The 13,692-nt window shown below is 38.6% G+C and overlaps 1 protein-coding gene across 1 annotated transcript in view; it reads left to right on the plus strand.

The window, feature by feature from the left end:
* The window catches only part of TTN (titin), a 277,274-nt gene that overhangs the window by 198,326 nt on the left and 65,256 nt on the right, over positions 1–13,692 (plus strand). The window contains exons 230-252 of the mRNA XM_027126990.1: positions 31–339; positions 428–618; positions 1,015–1,444; positions 2,757–3,065; positions 3,199–3,347; positions 3,434–3,466; positions 3,561–3,690; positions 3,780–4,079; positions 4,173–4,490; positions 5,618–5,914; positions 6,025–6,324; positions 6,410–6,724; positions 6,814–6,962; positions 8,091–8,241; positions 8,331–8,612; positions 9,948–10,250; positions 10,941–11,243; positions 11,335–11,616; positions 11,715–12,014; positions 12,108–12,410; positions 12,506–12,814; positions 12,928–13,209; positions 13,332–13,631. Of these exons, the coding sequence (XP_026982791.1) occupies positions 31–339; positions 428–618; positions 1,015–1,444; positions 2,757–3,065; positions 3,199–3,347; positions 3,434–3,466; positions 3,561–3,690; positions 3,780–4,079; positions 4,173–4,490; positions 5,618–5,914; positions 6,025–6,324; positions 6,410–6,724; positions 6,814–6,962; positions 8,091–8,241; positions 8,331–8,612; positions 9,948–10,250; positions 10,941–11,243; positions 11,335–11,616; positions 11,715–12,014; positions 12,108–12,410; positions 12,506–12,814; positions 12,928–13,209; positions 13,332–13,631 (6,045 nt within the window). The remainder of the gene's footprint in view (positions 1–30; positions 340–427; positions 619–1,014; positions 1,445–2,756; positions 3,066–3,198; positions 3,348–3,433; positions 3,467–3,560; positions 3,691–3,779; positions 4,080–4,172; positions 4,491–5,617; positions 5,915–6,024; positions 6,325–6,409; positions 6,725–6,813; positions 6,963–8,090; positions 8,242–8,330; positions 8,613–9,947; positions 10,251–10,940; positions 11,244–11,334; positions 11,617–11,714; positions 12,015–12,107; positions 12,411–12,505; positions 12,815–12,927; positions 13,210–13,331; positions 13,632–13,692) is intronic.

Raw genomic sequence — 13,692 nt, forward strand, 5'->3', positions numbered from 1 at the left:
TTTTTTTTCCCCTTTCCCTTCTCTTTGCAGTGCCTCCAACTATTAAGTTGCGCCTGTCTGTTCGAGGAGACACCATCAAAGTTAAGGCGGGAGAGCCTGTTAACATCCCTGCAGATGTGACAGGCCTTCCAATGCCTAAAATTGAGTGGTCCAAGAATGAAACTGTGATTGAAAAACCCACCGATGCACTTAAGATAACCAAGGAAGAAGTATCCCGAAGTGAGGCAAAGACTGAGCTTAGCATTCCCAAAGCAACCCGGGAGGACAAAGGCACTTACACGGTGACTGCTTCTAATCGCCTTGGCTCAGCGTTCCGAAATGTCCATGTTGAAGTATACGGTAAGTGACACGCTTTCTTATAAAAAAAAGAAATCCAGTGTCTGTTTAAGAATTTGCTTCTCAATCTCCTCCTTTGGTTCCTTTTCAGATCGTCCGTCTCCACCAAGAAATCTTGCTGTTGTTGACATTAAAGCTGAATCTTGCCACTTAACGTGGGATGCCCCTCTAGACAATGGTGGGGGTGAAATCACCCATTATGTCATTGACAAACGCGATGCAAGCAGGAAGAAAGCTGAATGGGAAGAAGTCACCAACACTGCTGTAGAGAGGAGATATGGGGTAAACTCTTCTAAGTATTTTCTTATGCACACTTAAAGGACATAACTCTGAATTAACATCATTCTAGCATGACCTTGGAATTTAATGATTAAACTCAAAACCACACACAAAAAGCTTAAGTATAGTTTTTAGCATCTTGCACATAAAGCCACTTAGTAAATACTTTGATATACAGATCCTCTTTTACTTGAGAGAGCCACTATTAGGTGCAATAAATTTACACATTCTCATTTTAAAAGACTTTCTCCATGTTTGAGTGCAGAAACTCAGATAACTGAGTTTATAGAAGTATTTCTTTTTACAGTCTTCCCTACCAAAATAACTGGAATTTTAAAACAAGTGAAAATCAATGTAAGTATATTGTTTTTAAGAAATTATTGTTCATCTGATTTCTAGATCTGGAAACTTATCCCCAATGGTCAGTATGAGTTCCGAGTTAGGGCAGTGAATAAATATGGAACCAGCGATGAATGCAAATCAGATAAAGTGGTCATTCAAGATCCTTATCGCACTCCTGGACCTCCGGGAAAGCCAGTAGTTTTGGAGCGCACCAAAGGGTCGATGCTAGTGAGCTGGACTCCTCCTCTGGACAACGGTGGCTCTCCAATTACTGGCTACTGGCTGGAGAAGAGAGAAGAGGGAGGTGCCTACTGGTCACGTGTTAGCCGAGCACCGATAACCAAAGTGGGATTGAAAGGCGTGGAATTTAATGTTCCCCGTTTGATTGAAGGTGTTAAATACCAGTTCAGAGCGATGGCAATAAATGCTGCAGGAGTTGGCTCTCCCAGTGAACCATCAGACCTAGCTGTTGCAGGAGATCCCATATGTAAGTATGCTTCCATTTCTGGAATTTATCAAGGGCAAAGCCACTAAATGGATAGCTCTGCTCTTAAAGTTCTTGTATATTTCTATGCCAAATTATTTCACTTATTAAAATAAAAAGTTTCATACTTATATAGACTATCAGAAGTATATATGTATGTGTGTATACATATACACACTATGCACACATATCTAATATGTACATATACATGTATATGCATACACATACATACAAAAACTCATACAGTGTTTAAACACTTAGATTAAATCTAGTATTGTATGAGGAATCACAATAATAAAGACCCTGGACTATAAGCTCCTCTCTGCTCCCATACCTTAAATAAACCTCTCTCTCATTAATTAGCTACTGTGGAAATTATCTCCCTCACTAAACAGTCAGACCCTCCAGTAGGAGTTCAACAAAAGCAAAAGGTTGTTAAATTTTCAATAGTATATATTGAATAAAGATATAAGATCTTCAAGCACAGTCTGTGAGGTCAAATAAAAGCAAAAAACAATTCTGAAAGATCTATGAGCAGATCGGTTCAAAAATTAAAATACCATGACCTTAATGATTAATTTCATTTGCTATATAAATGGATTTTCTGTGGGAAAAAAAATTCAGCTGTTTGTTCAAAAGACTTAAAATAATCTAAGTTCTATACAGAGCATATATAAAAAATGAATTAGTCATTCATCCTGCAAGCTGGTAGTAAACATATGCTATGTGCAAAGAGCTGTCCTAGGCACTGGAGAGGAAAGAGCTATGGTTAAAAAGATGAATGGAGTAAAAGAATTTCCGTAATCGTAAAGCACTGTCAGAAATGTGATGGGTTGTCACCTGATTAGGGACAGGGTCAACGGCTACAGTAAAGGGCTTAAGATTAGTTTGTGTTCAAAGGTTTACCAGCTAATGATGAAATCATTTTTTAATCTTAATTTTATGGTAGGTTAAATTAAAATAAGCTGTTAGTAGAGAATATTGCAGAATCTCTTCAAAGGGACCTCAAAAGTAAAATAGCTTTTCACCAATTGTGTGTAAATAGGATATTTCTCTATCTAGAGCTAGTCAGTAATCTTTCTACTCCCAGTTAGTTGTTTGCTTTCTTTGTTTTAGCATTAATGCTAAATGAAGATAGATTTTCTTATATTTCTCTTCTCTAGAAGGTAATTTATTCCTTTGGCATTCCTATTTTAGTATTTTAATAGATTAAAAATAAGATATGGTCAGGTATAGTAAAACATTCTTATAGTATATAAATCTATCATCCCACCAGCTTCAAAATCTGACTTTTTTTAATTTATTTTTTTATTAGATCCACCTGGGCCACCTTCTCGCCCAGAGGTCAAAGATAAAACAAAGTCAAGCATCTCACTAGCGTGGAAACCTCCAGCCAAAGATGGTGGCAGTCCGATCAAAGGATACATTGTAGAAATGCAAGAAGAAGGTACTACTGACTGGAAAAGCGTAAACGAACCAGACAAACTTCTAACTACCTGTGAATGTGTGGTGCCGAATTTGAAAGAGCTCAGGAAGTACAGATTCCGAGTGAAAGCTGTCAATGAAGCTGGTGAATCTGAACCAAGTGATACAACTGGAGAGATCCCTGCCACTGATATTCAAGGTACTAGTCCTTAATCCATTTATGTATTCATCTTTTGATCTTATTATGAAACTGATTCATTTGTTGAAGACATCTCAATTACGTTTTTGAAAAAGCTGTGCTAAATCCTGTTATATTATCCATGGTATTACAGAGGTACCAGAAATTTTCATTGACATTGGAGCACAAGACTGTCTGATTTGTCAAGCTGGCACACAGATTAGGATTCCTGCTGTCATCAAGGGACGCCCAACACCAAAATCATCTTGGGAATTTGATGGAAAGGCAAAGAAGGCAATGAAGGTAAGAAAATTATAATTCTCTGCATCTCCCATTGACTCACTCTAAGGAATATTTACACTATAACTGACTATCTTCTTTTCTAATAGGATGGGGTTCATGACATACCTGAAGATGCACAGGTAAAAAACAAAAAACTGAAATGATTCAGAATCAGACTGACTTCAATACTACTATGATTTCATTCAGTGTATGACTGCTATTTTCTTTGTACAGCTGGAGACTGCTGAAAACTCATCCGTAATTATTATTCCGGAATGTAAACGATCTCATTCAGGCAAATACAGCATCACAGCCAAGAACAAAGCAGGACAAAAGACTGCAAATTGCAGAGTTAAAGTCATGGGTAAGAAAGACTTTAAAAGTTATTATGGAATGAGAACAAATTATTTTAAACAGGGCACCACTGTTTATATTGGGATTTGCATCCAACAGATGTACCAGGGCCACCCAAAGATCTGAAAGTCAGTGACATCACAAGGGGTAGTTGCAGGCTTACATGGAAGATGCCGGATGATGATGGAGGAGACAGGATCAAAGGCTATGTTATCGAGAAGAGGACTATTGATGGAAAAGCTTGGACTAAAGTCAATCCAAACTGTGGAAGCACTTCATTTGTGGTTCCTGACCTCATCTCTGAACAGCAATACTTCTTCCGCGTGCGGGCACAAAACCGTTTTGATATTGGTGCTCCCGTGGAAACCATTCAGAGGACCACTGCCAGAGATCCAATATGTAAGTTTTTAAGTCTAAGATTAAAGTAGCTTCCTAAACTTGAAATGTATTGTTATAAATAATGATTAATACTTTCTTTAACTATTTTTAAAGATCCTCCTGATCCCCCTATTAAACTCAAGATTGGCCTCATAACAAAGAACACAGTACATCTGTCATGGAAACCCCCAAAGAATGATGGGGGCTCCCCGGTCACCCACTATATTGTTGAGTGCCTTGCGTGGGATCCTACTGGGACAAAGAAAGAAGCATGGAAACAGTGCAATAAGCGCGATGTGGAAGAACTGGAGTTTACGGTGGAAGACCTGGTAGAGGGTGGGGAATATGAATTCAGAGTCAAAGCTGTCAATGCCGCAGGAGTCAGCAAACCTTCAGCCACTGTTGGCCCCGTGACTGTCAAAGACCAGACATGTAAGTACCAATGGGTTATCTATCAGAGAATGTCCTCTTCGTGAATGCCTTCCTAGATACTCAAGAACAGTCCAAAATAAAGAGATGTCTCTGTACGTCAGAAGCTACCACGGGTTCAGTCTGGACGTGGGCCCATTACCCAATCACTCATGCCCTCAACTTGCACAGAATTATCATATTTCCATATATATTACCTTTCCCTTACTGAAAGGAGATACTGTTTGGAATTTCCTTACTCGAATTTTTCTCCATGGCAGGCTGTTTTACTTACCAGAAATTAAAACAGTTCCTCTGCATGCTCCTCAAAAAGGGCAGAAAGTAACCAATTATTTGCTTAGCAAATGCTGAGACCCATTTATCTTCACAATCGAGTTTCTTTTTCTTAAGTAGAAACTTATATACCATCACAGCCATGAATAATCTGGGAACAGCATCAAAGGAAATGAGACTGAATGTCCTTGGCAAAGGTGACGTGGTTTTATTAAAACTACATGATTTTCTCTATTTGAGAAAAAGATATATCTACTTTAAGAGATAAAATATCCACACAAATATGGTAATAATTCTTCCTCTCGTTATTGTTACCATCATTACTGCTGTGTATTTGTTAGTTCTCTCTTCTAAATATAGGAAAGCTGTAGTCACTACTCCCTGTGCATATTCTTACACTAAATTCATGAAAAATGGAAAACTGCTTTGCCTCTATTAGCAGTTAGTTATATTTCTTAAAAGGGGAATTCATCTCAGAACGAACAAAGTAGGTCCCCTCATTAACTCTGCATAAATATTAGGGAATATCATGAAAGAACTCCCAAGTCTAAGATACTATAGTTTCACTTCTCTCTGCCCTTTTTCAATATCTACAATCATAATGATGCCAGGTAAGAGAGAGACAGTAGGTGATACATAGCCACATGTAGATCAATAAAGGATGAGGACCACATATGCCTGTTCCCTAAACTGGTGTAAATTAGCTGAAGACAGATCTGTTCTTTATGTCAGGTAGGGCTATAAAGCCTGCTTATAGTAGATCAAATAACTTTATCATCACTGTGAATTCTACTTTCGATGCTTTAGTGTTTTTTTTATGTTCCTAATGACAACGTTTTTTTTTTTAAATAATCTAGGCCCACCTTCAATTGAGCTAAAAGAATTCATGGAGGTTGAAGAAGGAACTGATGTTAGCATCGTGGCCAAAATTAAAGGTGTGCCATTCCCGACACTAACCTGGTTTAAAGCTCCTCCAAGGAAGCCTGATAACAAAGAACCTGTTGTCTACGACACCCATGTCAACAAACTGGTGGTGGATGATACCTGCACTCTAGTGATTCCACAGTCTCGCAGGAGTGACACTGGCTTATATACCATCACAGCTGCGAATAATCTGGGAACAGCATCAAAGGAAATGAGGCTGAATGTCCTTGGTAAAGATTACATTGTTTTATTAAAACTACATAGTTTTCTGTCCATAAATGTAATATCTGTCTTTAAGATCATTGTCCTAATAAAGTTTTCTTTTTTTAAACCATTTTAGGTCGCCCTGGCCCTCCAGTGGGACCAATAAAGTTCGAATCTATTTCAGCAGATCAAATGACACTATCTTGGCTTCCACCTAAAGATGATGGTGGGTCTAAGATTACAAACTACGTAATTGAGAAAAGAGAAGCTAACAGGAAGACATGGGTGCATGTCTCCAGCGAACCTAAAGAGTGCACATACACAATTCCAAAATTGCTAGAAGACCATGAATATGTATTCCGAATCATGGCCCAGAATAAATATGGCATTGGGGAACCTCTTGACAGTGAACCAGAAACAGCAAGAAACCTCTTCTGTAAGTAGGACATGTTTCACATTCAAAGTCATTCTTATTTGTGTTTTTCAAAATTTCTTATAAATCACTGTGATTTTTGTCACAGCTGTCCCTGGAGCACCAGATAAACCAACAGTTAGCAGTGTGACTCGAAACTACATGACTGTCAACTGGGAAGAGCCAGAATACGATGGAGGCTCTCCTGTTACAGGATACTGGCTAGAAATGAAAGACACCACTTCAAAGAGATGGAAGAGAGTTAACCGAGATCCTATCAAAGTCATGACTTTGGGTGTTTCTTATAAAGTGACTGGTCTTATTGAAGGTTCTGATTATCAATTCCGGGTATACGCAATCAATGCTGCTGGTGTGGGTCCAGCAAGTCTGCCATCAGACCCAGTGACTGCTAGAGATCCCACTGGTAAGCCTTAAAACCATTCTCCACCCCCCCCCCCGCCAAAGAGTGCCATGGAAAAGTCAAGAATACTAACGCATACTGGTTCTTTCCAGCCCCTCCTGGACCTCCATTTCCCAAAGTCACAGACTGGACTAAATCATCTGCGGATTTGGAGTGGTCTCCCCCACTAAAAGATGGTGGATCCAAAATAACGGGATACATCGTTGAATATAAAGAAGAAGGAAAAGAAGAATGGGAAAAGGTAGCTAACACTTGGCATTATGGAAATGTACTATGAATAAACTGAACACTTAGTAGTTATTCTCAATCCCATTAACTCCTATCTGTATTTTTTATTAAGAAATCAGAAAAATAACATATAATTTAACTGATAATCCAAACATCTCTTAGGTCAAAAAACCTAATCAAAAGTTAAGTCATGTTATTGTTAACTTATCTTTTGGCTATAAAGCCTGAAAAGATGGAATAAGTGATGCATATATGTGGAATCTACAAAAATGGTACAGATGAACCAGTTTGCAAGGTAGAAATAGAGACACAGATGTAGAAAACAAACGAATGGACACCAAGGGAGGAAAGCAAGTGGCCGGGGGTGGGGTGGGGGTGGTGGGATGAACTGGGAGATTGGGATTGACATGTATACACTAACATGTATGGGAGATTGGGATTGACATGTATACACTAACATGTATAAAATAGATAACTAATGAGAACCTGCTGTATAATAAAATAAAATTCAAAAACAGAACCTATTTTATCAAATTATATAATAAAATATACATAGATATATATATAAAAAAGGATGGAACAAGTAAACAGTACGGTTTTTTTTCAATCACTTGACAATATTTTAAAACATAATTCCTTCCATTCAGTATTTACCTGTAATATCTGATCCCTAGAACCTAAATCGGCAACAATTTTCTCAAAGAGAGTAAATAAGCTGTTGCTATGCTTTTGGAAAGCTATTAAAACAAAAAACTACAGTAGTCCCCCGCCCCGCCCGCGATTCCCAAGGGATATATTCCAAGACCCCAGTGGATGCCTGAAACCACGGATAGTACCGAGCTCTCTATATATATACTATGTTTTTTCTTTATTAATGGGCAGGTAGCATATACAGCGTGAATATGATGGAAGGGATAGTTCACTTCCCGGGCAGGGATGGAGCAGGATGGTCCAAGATTTCATTACGTTACTCAGAATGGAACGCAATTTAAAACTGATGAATTGTTTATTTGTGGAATTGTTTTCCATTTAATACTTTTAGGTTTCCGTTGACTTCAAGTAAATGAACACAGAAAACAAAACCACGGATAAGAAAGGACTCCTGTATTCTAATTATAAAATGCTTGTGATTTTTCCCTAGGCTAAAGAAAAAGAAGTGAGAGGAACAAAACTTGTTGTAACAGGATTAAAAGAAGGAGCATTCTACAAATTTAGAGTTAGAGCAGTCAACATTGCCGGCATCGGAGAACCTGGAGAAGTCACAGATGCCATTGAAATGAAGGACAGGATTGGTACTTACTAATATTTCTATTATTTTATCAATATTTGCATTTTGGATTGGAAATGAAAAGCACATTTGTTGTTTTCAATTGTTTTCCAGTATTACCTGACCTTCAGTTAGATGCCAGCGTCAGAGACAGAATTGTGGTCCATGCTGGAGGGGTGATTCGGATCATCGCCTATGTATCTGGCAAGCCTCCTCCAACCGTTACCTGGAGTATGAATGAAAAAGCTTTACCCCAAGAGGCCACCATTGAGACCACAGCCATTAGCTCATCCATGGTCATCAAGAATTGCCAGAGGAGCCACCAAGGCGTCTACGCTCTTCTTGCCAAAAATGCAGGGGGGGAAAGAAAGAAGACAATTATCGTTGATGTATTAGGTAACAACTTTCAATTCGTCCATGCGTCTTTAAAAAATAACACTTTATTTCATCTACAATAAAGCTATATTAGTTTTTAAAAAAACTACGTTACAAATATTTTGGAAAATAAGAAAAATCACCCACAATCCCATTGACCACTATTAGCATTTTTTTAAATTTCCTCCTTTTTTCATCCTATCCATATTTTATATGGCTGTACTCCTATATAAAGTCTTATGTGCTGCCTTTTTATATAATATGCCACCATAAGCATTTACTATGTTATTATATAGTTTTCATAAAAGCAGCTTTCCTGAAAATGTCCATGAATGTTTAACAATTTGCTAAGGTTGACCGTTTTCACATCATAGGACCTATCAGTTATCATAATAAGACAAAAGTCCCTTTGAAGGTGTCAGTATTCTAATTGAAGAGAAGCATCATATTTGGTTATCAATATTGCATTTCTTGTCACTGAATATCGAGTTGAACTCTACGAGGCTTGTTCATGCCTCTCACTGGCTGCTCTACTCCAGTGATTTGCTCAGAAAGTGAAGCCCTCCCACTCAGATCTCTCTCTCAGCACATCTCTAGGCACAACCATACTCCAAACACACAGTTTTTATGTGAAAATAACCAGTTCTCTATTGAACATAATATTATGAAAACATGTTTTGCTTTCATTAGTGAAAATGGCATGCGGAAAAAGATCTCATTGAGCAATGGTCCTTCAAGTTTCTAGGTTGTTTCAAACTCCTAAACAGTCTTCTGTCCAATGGCTATTACTTTAAGAACTGGTGTACTTCCAGGTTAAATTCCAAACCTCTCAAAGGTCATTCTGAGATTTGGGGTCTCCTGTGCTGCTCAGATTCACTGGTCACACAGAAAAAAATTCTCTCCCCCTTTCCCCTCTGGAGAGTAAACTGGACACAAAAAGTAGTCATGCCTCTCTTCACCCCTCTCCTGTCTCCCTCTGTGCATTTTCCTCCCAACACTGCCCTCTTACCTGACTCACAAATTACCAAAAAAAAAAATGTGTGTGTGTGTGTGTATGTATGTGTGTGTGTGTGTGTGTGTGTATAGATATAGATATAGATATGTATAAAACTGTTCCTTCAGTTTCTACTAAAGCAGGGGCAACCAGTAACTACTGCAAACCTACTTCATTTTAAAATATGGTTGAATATAGACACAAGGAAAGAAAAAAACAAACCAAATCAATTAATAAACACAAAATCTCACTCTTTTCATAACAACATTTTTGTCTCCCTTTTAAAAACAGAGGGTAACAAATATTGAGCCCAGTAGTCCATTGATGTCAAACAACTGAAAACCTTTTCCTCTTATTTCCAGATGTGCCAGGTCCTGTTGGAACACCATTCCTGTCTCACAACCTAACCAACGACTCCTGCAAACTGACATGGTTTTCTCCAGAAGATGATGGAGGCTCTCCAGTCACCAATTATGTCATTGAAAAGCGGGAAGATGACCGCAGAGCATGGACCCCAGTGACATACACAGCTACCCGACAAAATGCCACCGTCCAGGGTCTCATTCAAGGAAAAGCCTACTTTTTCCGAATTGCAGCTGAAAATAGTATTGGCATGGGCCCGTTTGTTGAGACAACAGATGCGCTTGTCATAAGAGATCCAATAAGTAAGTACAATTTAAAACAATTTCATCTTTAATTACTTTTTCACTCATTTAATAAAAGACTATAGTGACAAAGTAGGTACACAAATGCCAAGCATTTCATTCATTTGGCAAGCATTCATTAGGTAAATACGTAGTCTCTGATGTTGGTAGTATTTGAACGTGACTATGAAAGAGATTGTGGGAATATATATGATTCTTCAAATCCTCCCATGTAATACTACATGGATTCTTTTTTTAATTTCCAACTTAATGGCATGAACATGAAGTATTTTCCTAACTCTAAAACTACCAACTCTGGGGACTTCCCTGGCAGTCCAGTGGTTAGGACTCCGAACTTCCAGTGTGGTGGGGTGGCGGGCGGGTTCGATCCCTGCTCAGGGAACTAAGATCCCACAGGCTGTGTGGCGCGGCCAAAACATTTTTTTAAAATAAATTAAAAAACATTAGAACTACCAACTCTGGGGGACTTTGCTGAATTATTTGGCCTCAATGAACCTCTATTTCCTCATCTGGAAATTAGATTGTATTGAGTGCCTTTCAGCTCTACTCATTTTATGTTGAGATTTCTTTTGTTACTTATCAAAACGAATAGTTTAATGTTTAAACGCAATCCTCAAAAAGCATTATTTACTACATTTTCTATTACATTCTTAACATGACATTCGTCTCACTGTCATTCCACACTTGCAGCTGTACCAGAGCGTCCTGAAGACCTAGAAGTCAAAGAAGTTACTAAAGATTCTGTTTCTCTGACTTGGAATCCCCCTAAGTATGATGGCGGATCCGAAATTATCAACTATGTCCTAGAAAGCCGTCTCATTGGAACTGAGAAGTTCCACAAAGTTACAAATGACAACTTGCTTAGCAGGAAGTACAGTGTGAAAGGCTTAAAAGAAGGTGATACCTATGAGTACCGTGTCAGTGCCATCAATATTGTTGGACAAGGCAAACCATCATTTTGCACCAAGCCAATCACTTGCAAGGATGAGCTAGGTATGTGTCAAATGCAGCTTACACTTTGAAAACGTGTACACTTATAGGTTTACCTTAAGACATCAAACTGACTTTCCTTTATACATTTCAGCTCCTCCAACGCTTGACCTCGACTTCAGAGATAAACTCACGATTCGAGTTGGTGAAGCTTTTGCCCTCACTGGCCGTTACTCAGGCAAACCAAAGCCTAAGGTTACTTGGTTCAAAGATGAAGCTGATGTGCTAGAAGATGACTGCACTCATATAAAGACCTCGCCAACAACACTTGCTCTAGAGAAGCTCAAGGCCAAGCGTTCAGATTCTGGCAAATACTGTGTGGTTGTGGAGAACAGTACAGGCTCCAGGAAAGGTTTCTGTCAAGTTAATGTCGTTGGTAAGTATTATTTAGCAAGAATTAGAGACATTCTGTTCTTTCCAAAGCAGAAGTGGAAATAACATTTTGTGGTGTGATTTTTTTTTTTTTTTCCTCAGACCGTCCTGGACCACCGGTAGGACCAGTTGTTTTTGATGAGGTGACCAAAGATTACATGGTTATCTCTTGGAAGCCACCTTTAGATGACGGAGGCAGTGAAATTACTAATTATATTATTGAGAAGAAGGAAGTGGGCAAAGACGTTTGGATGCCTGTGACATCTGCAAGTGCTAAAACAACATGCAAAGTTTCTAAACTGCTTGAAGGAAAAGATTATATTTTCCAGATACGTGCTGAAAATCTGTACGGAATAAGTGATCCTCTGGTGTCTGATTCAATGAAAACCAAAGATCGTTTCAGTATGCATCATATTTCTTTTCAGTGATTCAATGTTTGATATTGTTAACGGGAAAAATTAAATTTCTAACATATTTTGCTAATGTTTGTTATAGGGGTTCCTGATGCACCTGACCAGCCAGTTGTTACAGAAGTTACCAAAGACTCTGCATTAGTCACCTGGAACAAGCCAAATGATGGCGGAAAGCCCATCACAAACTACATCCTGGAAAAGAGAGAAACGATGTCTAAACGATGGGCTAGAGTTACCAAAGAGCCTATCCATCCATACACTAAGTTTATGGTTCCTGATCTTCTAGAAGGGTGTCAGTATGAATTCCGGGTTTCTGCAGAAAACCAAATTGGTATTGGAGACCCAAGCCCACCATCCAAACCAGTCTTTGCTAAAGATCCAATTGGTATAGTACTAAAGCATTCTTTCAGCTTTCATTTTATCCAACTTTGTTTTCAGCTATATTCTAACTCCTTTTTGGTTTTCTCTTTTATTATGTAGGGAAACCAAGTCCACCTATTAATCCTGAAGCAATAGGTACAACACATAATTCAGTTGATCTAACCTGGCAGCCACCACGTCATGATGGTGGGAGCAAGATTCTGGGTTATATTGTTGAATACCAGAAAGTTGGAGATGAAGAATGGAAAAGAGCCAATCACACTCCTGAGTCATGTCCTGAAACTAACTATAAAGTCACTGGTCTTCGGGATGGTCAATCCTATAAGTTCAGAGTAAGAGCAGTCAACGTAGCCAGTGAATCAGATCCAGCTCATGTTCCCGAGCCAGTGCTAGTAAAAGACAGATTCGGTGAGTATAATGTTCTCAGCTGCCTTTGCAAGGAAGACAGGTTTCATTGTCTATGCTTAAGTGTAAAATATATTAACAAAACAAATCTGTAAGTACTGTTCTCTTTATTCTAGAACCCCCTGAGTTGATTCTTGATGCCAACATGGCAAGAGAACAACACATAAGGGTTGGTGATACCCTAAGACTTAGTGCCGTCATCAAAGGAGTGCCGTTCCCAAAAGTAACTTGGAAAAAAGAAGACAGAGAGGCTCCAACTAAAGCAAGAATTGATGTTACTCCAGTTGGTAGCAAGCTTGAAATCTGTAATGCTGCCCACGAAGATGGTGGAATTTATTCCTTAACAGTGGAGAATCTAGCTGGTTCAAAAACTGTCTCAGTAAAAGTACTTGTATTAGGTAAGAATTTTAGTACTTGTGATGTACTTAATGCAATAGCATATAAAAGTAACTCTAAATACATTTTGAGTTCTTATCTGGATTAAATCACTTATATAACTGCATTACTTAACACTTTTCAGATAAGCCTGGGCCACCTAGAGATCTGGAAGTCAGTGAAGTTAGGAAAGATTCTTGTTACCTTACTTGGAAGGAACCACTGGATGATGGTGGTTCTGTCATTACAAATTATGTGGTTGAGAGGAGAGATGTTGCCAGTGTCCAGTGGTCACCTCTTTCAACTACATCAAAGAAAAAGAGCCACTTTGCTAAACATCTTACTGAAGGCAATCAGTATCTCTTCCGAGTAGCTGCTGAGAACCAGTATGGACGTGGTCCTTTTATAGAAACATCTAAACCCATCAAGGCTCTGGATCCCCTACGTAAGTTGCTCTCTTTGGATACAAAAGTACTGTTTTACTGTTTTGAGAATATTGTTTATTC

This window comes from Aethalodelphis obliquidens, unplaced genomic scaffold (assembly GCF_003676395.1).
Source record: "Aethalodelphis obliquidens isolate GAN/ISIS:26980383/991018 unplaced genomic scaffold, ASM367639v1 scaffold2, whole genome shotgun sequence".
Classification (NCBI taxonomy): Eukaryota; Metazoa; Chordata; class Mammalia; order Artiodactyla; family Delphinidae; genus Aethalodelphis; species Aethalodelphis obliquidens.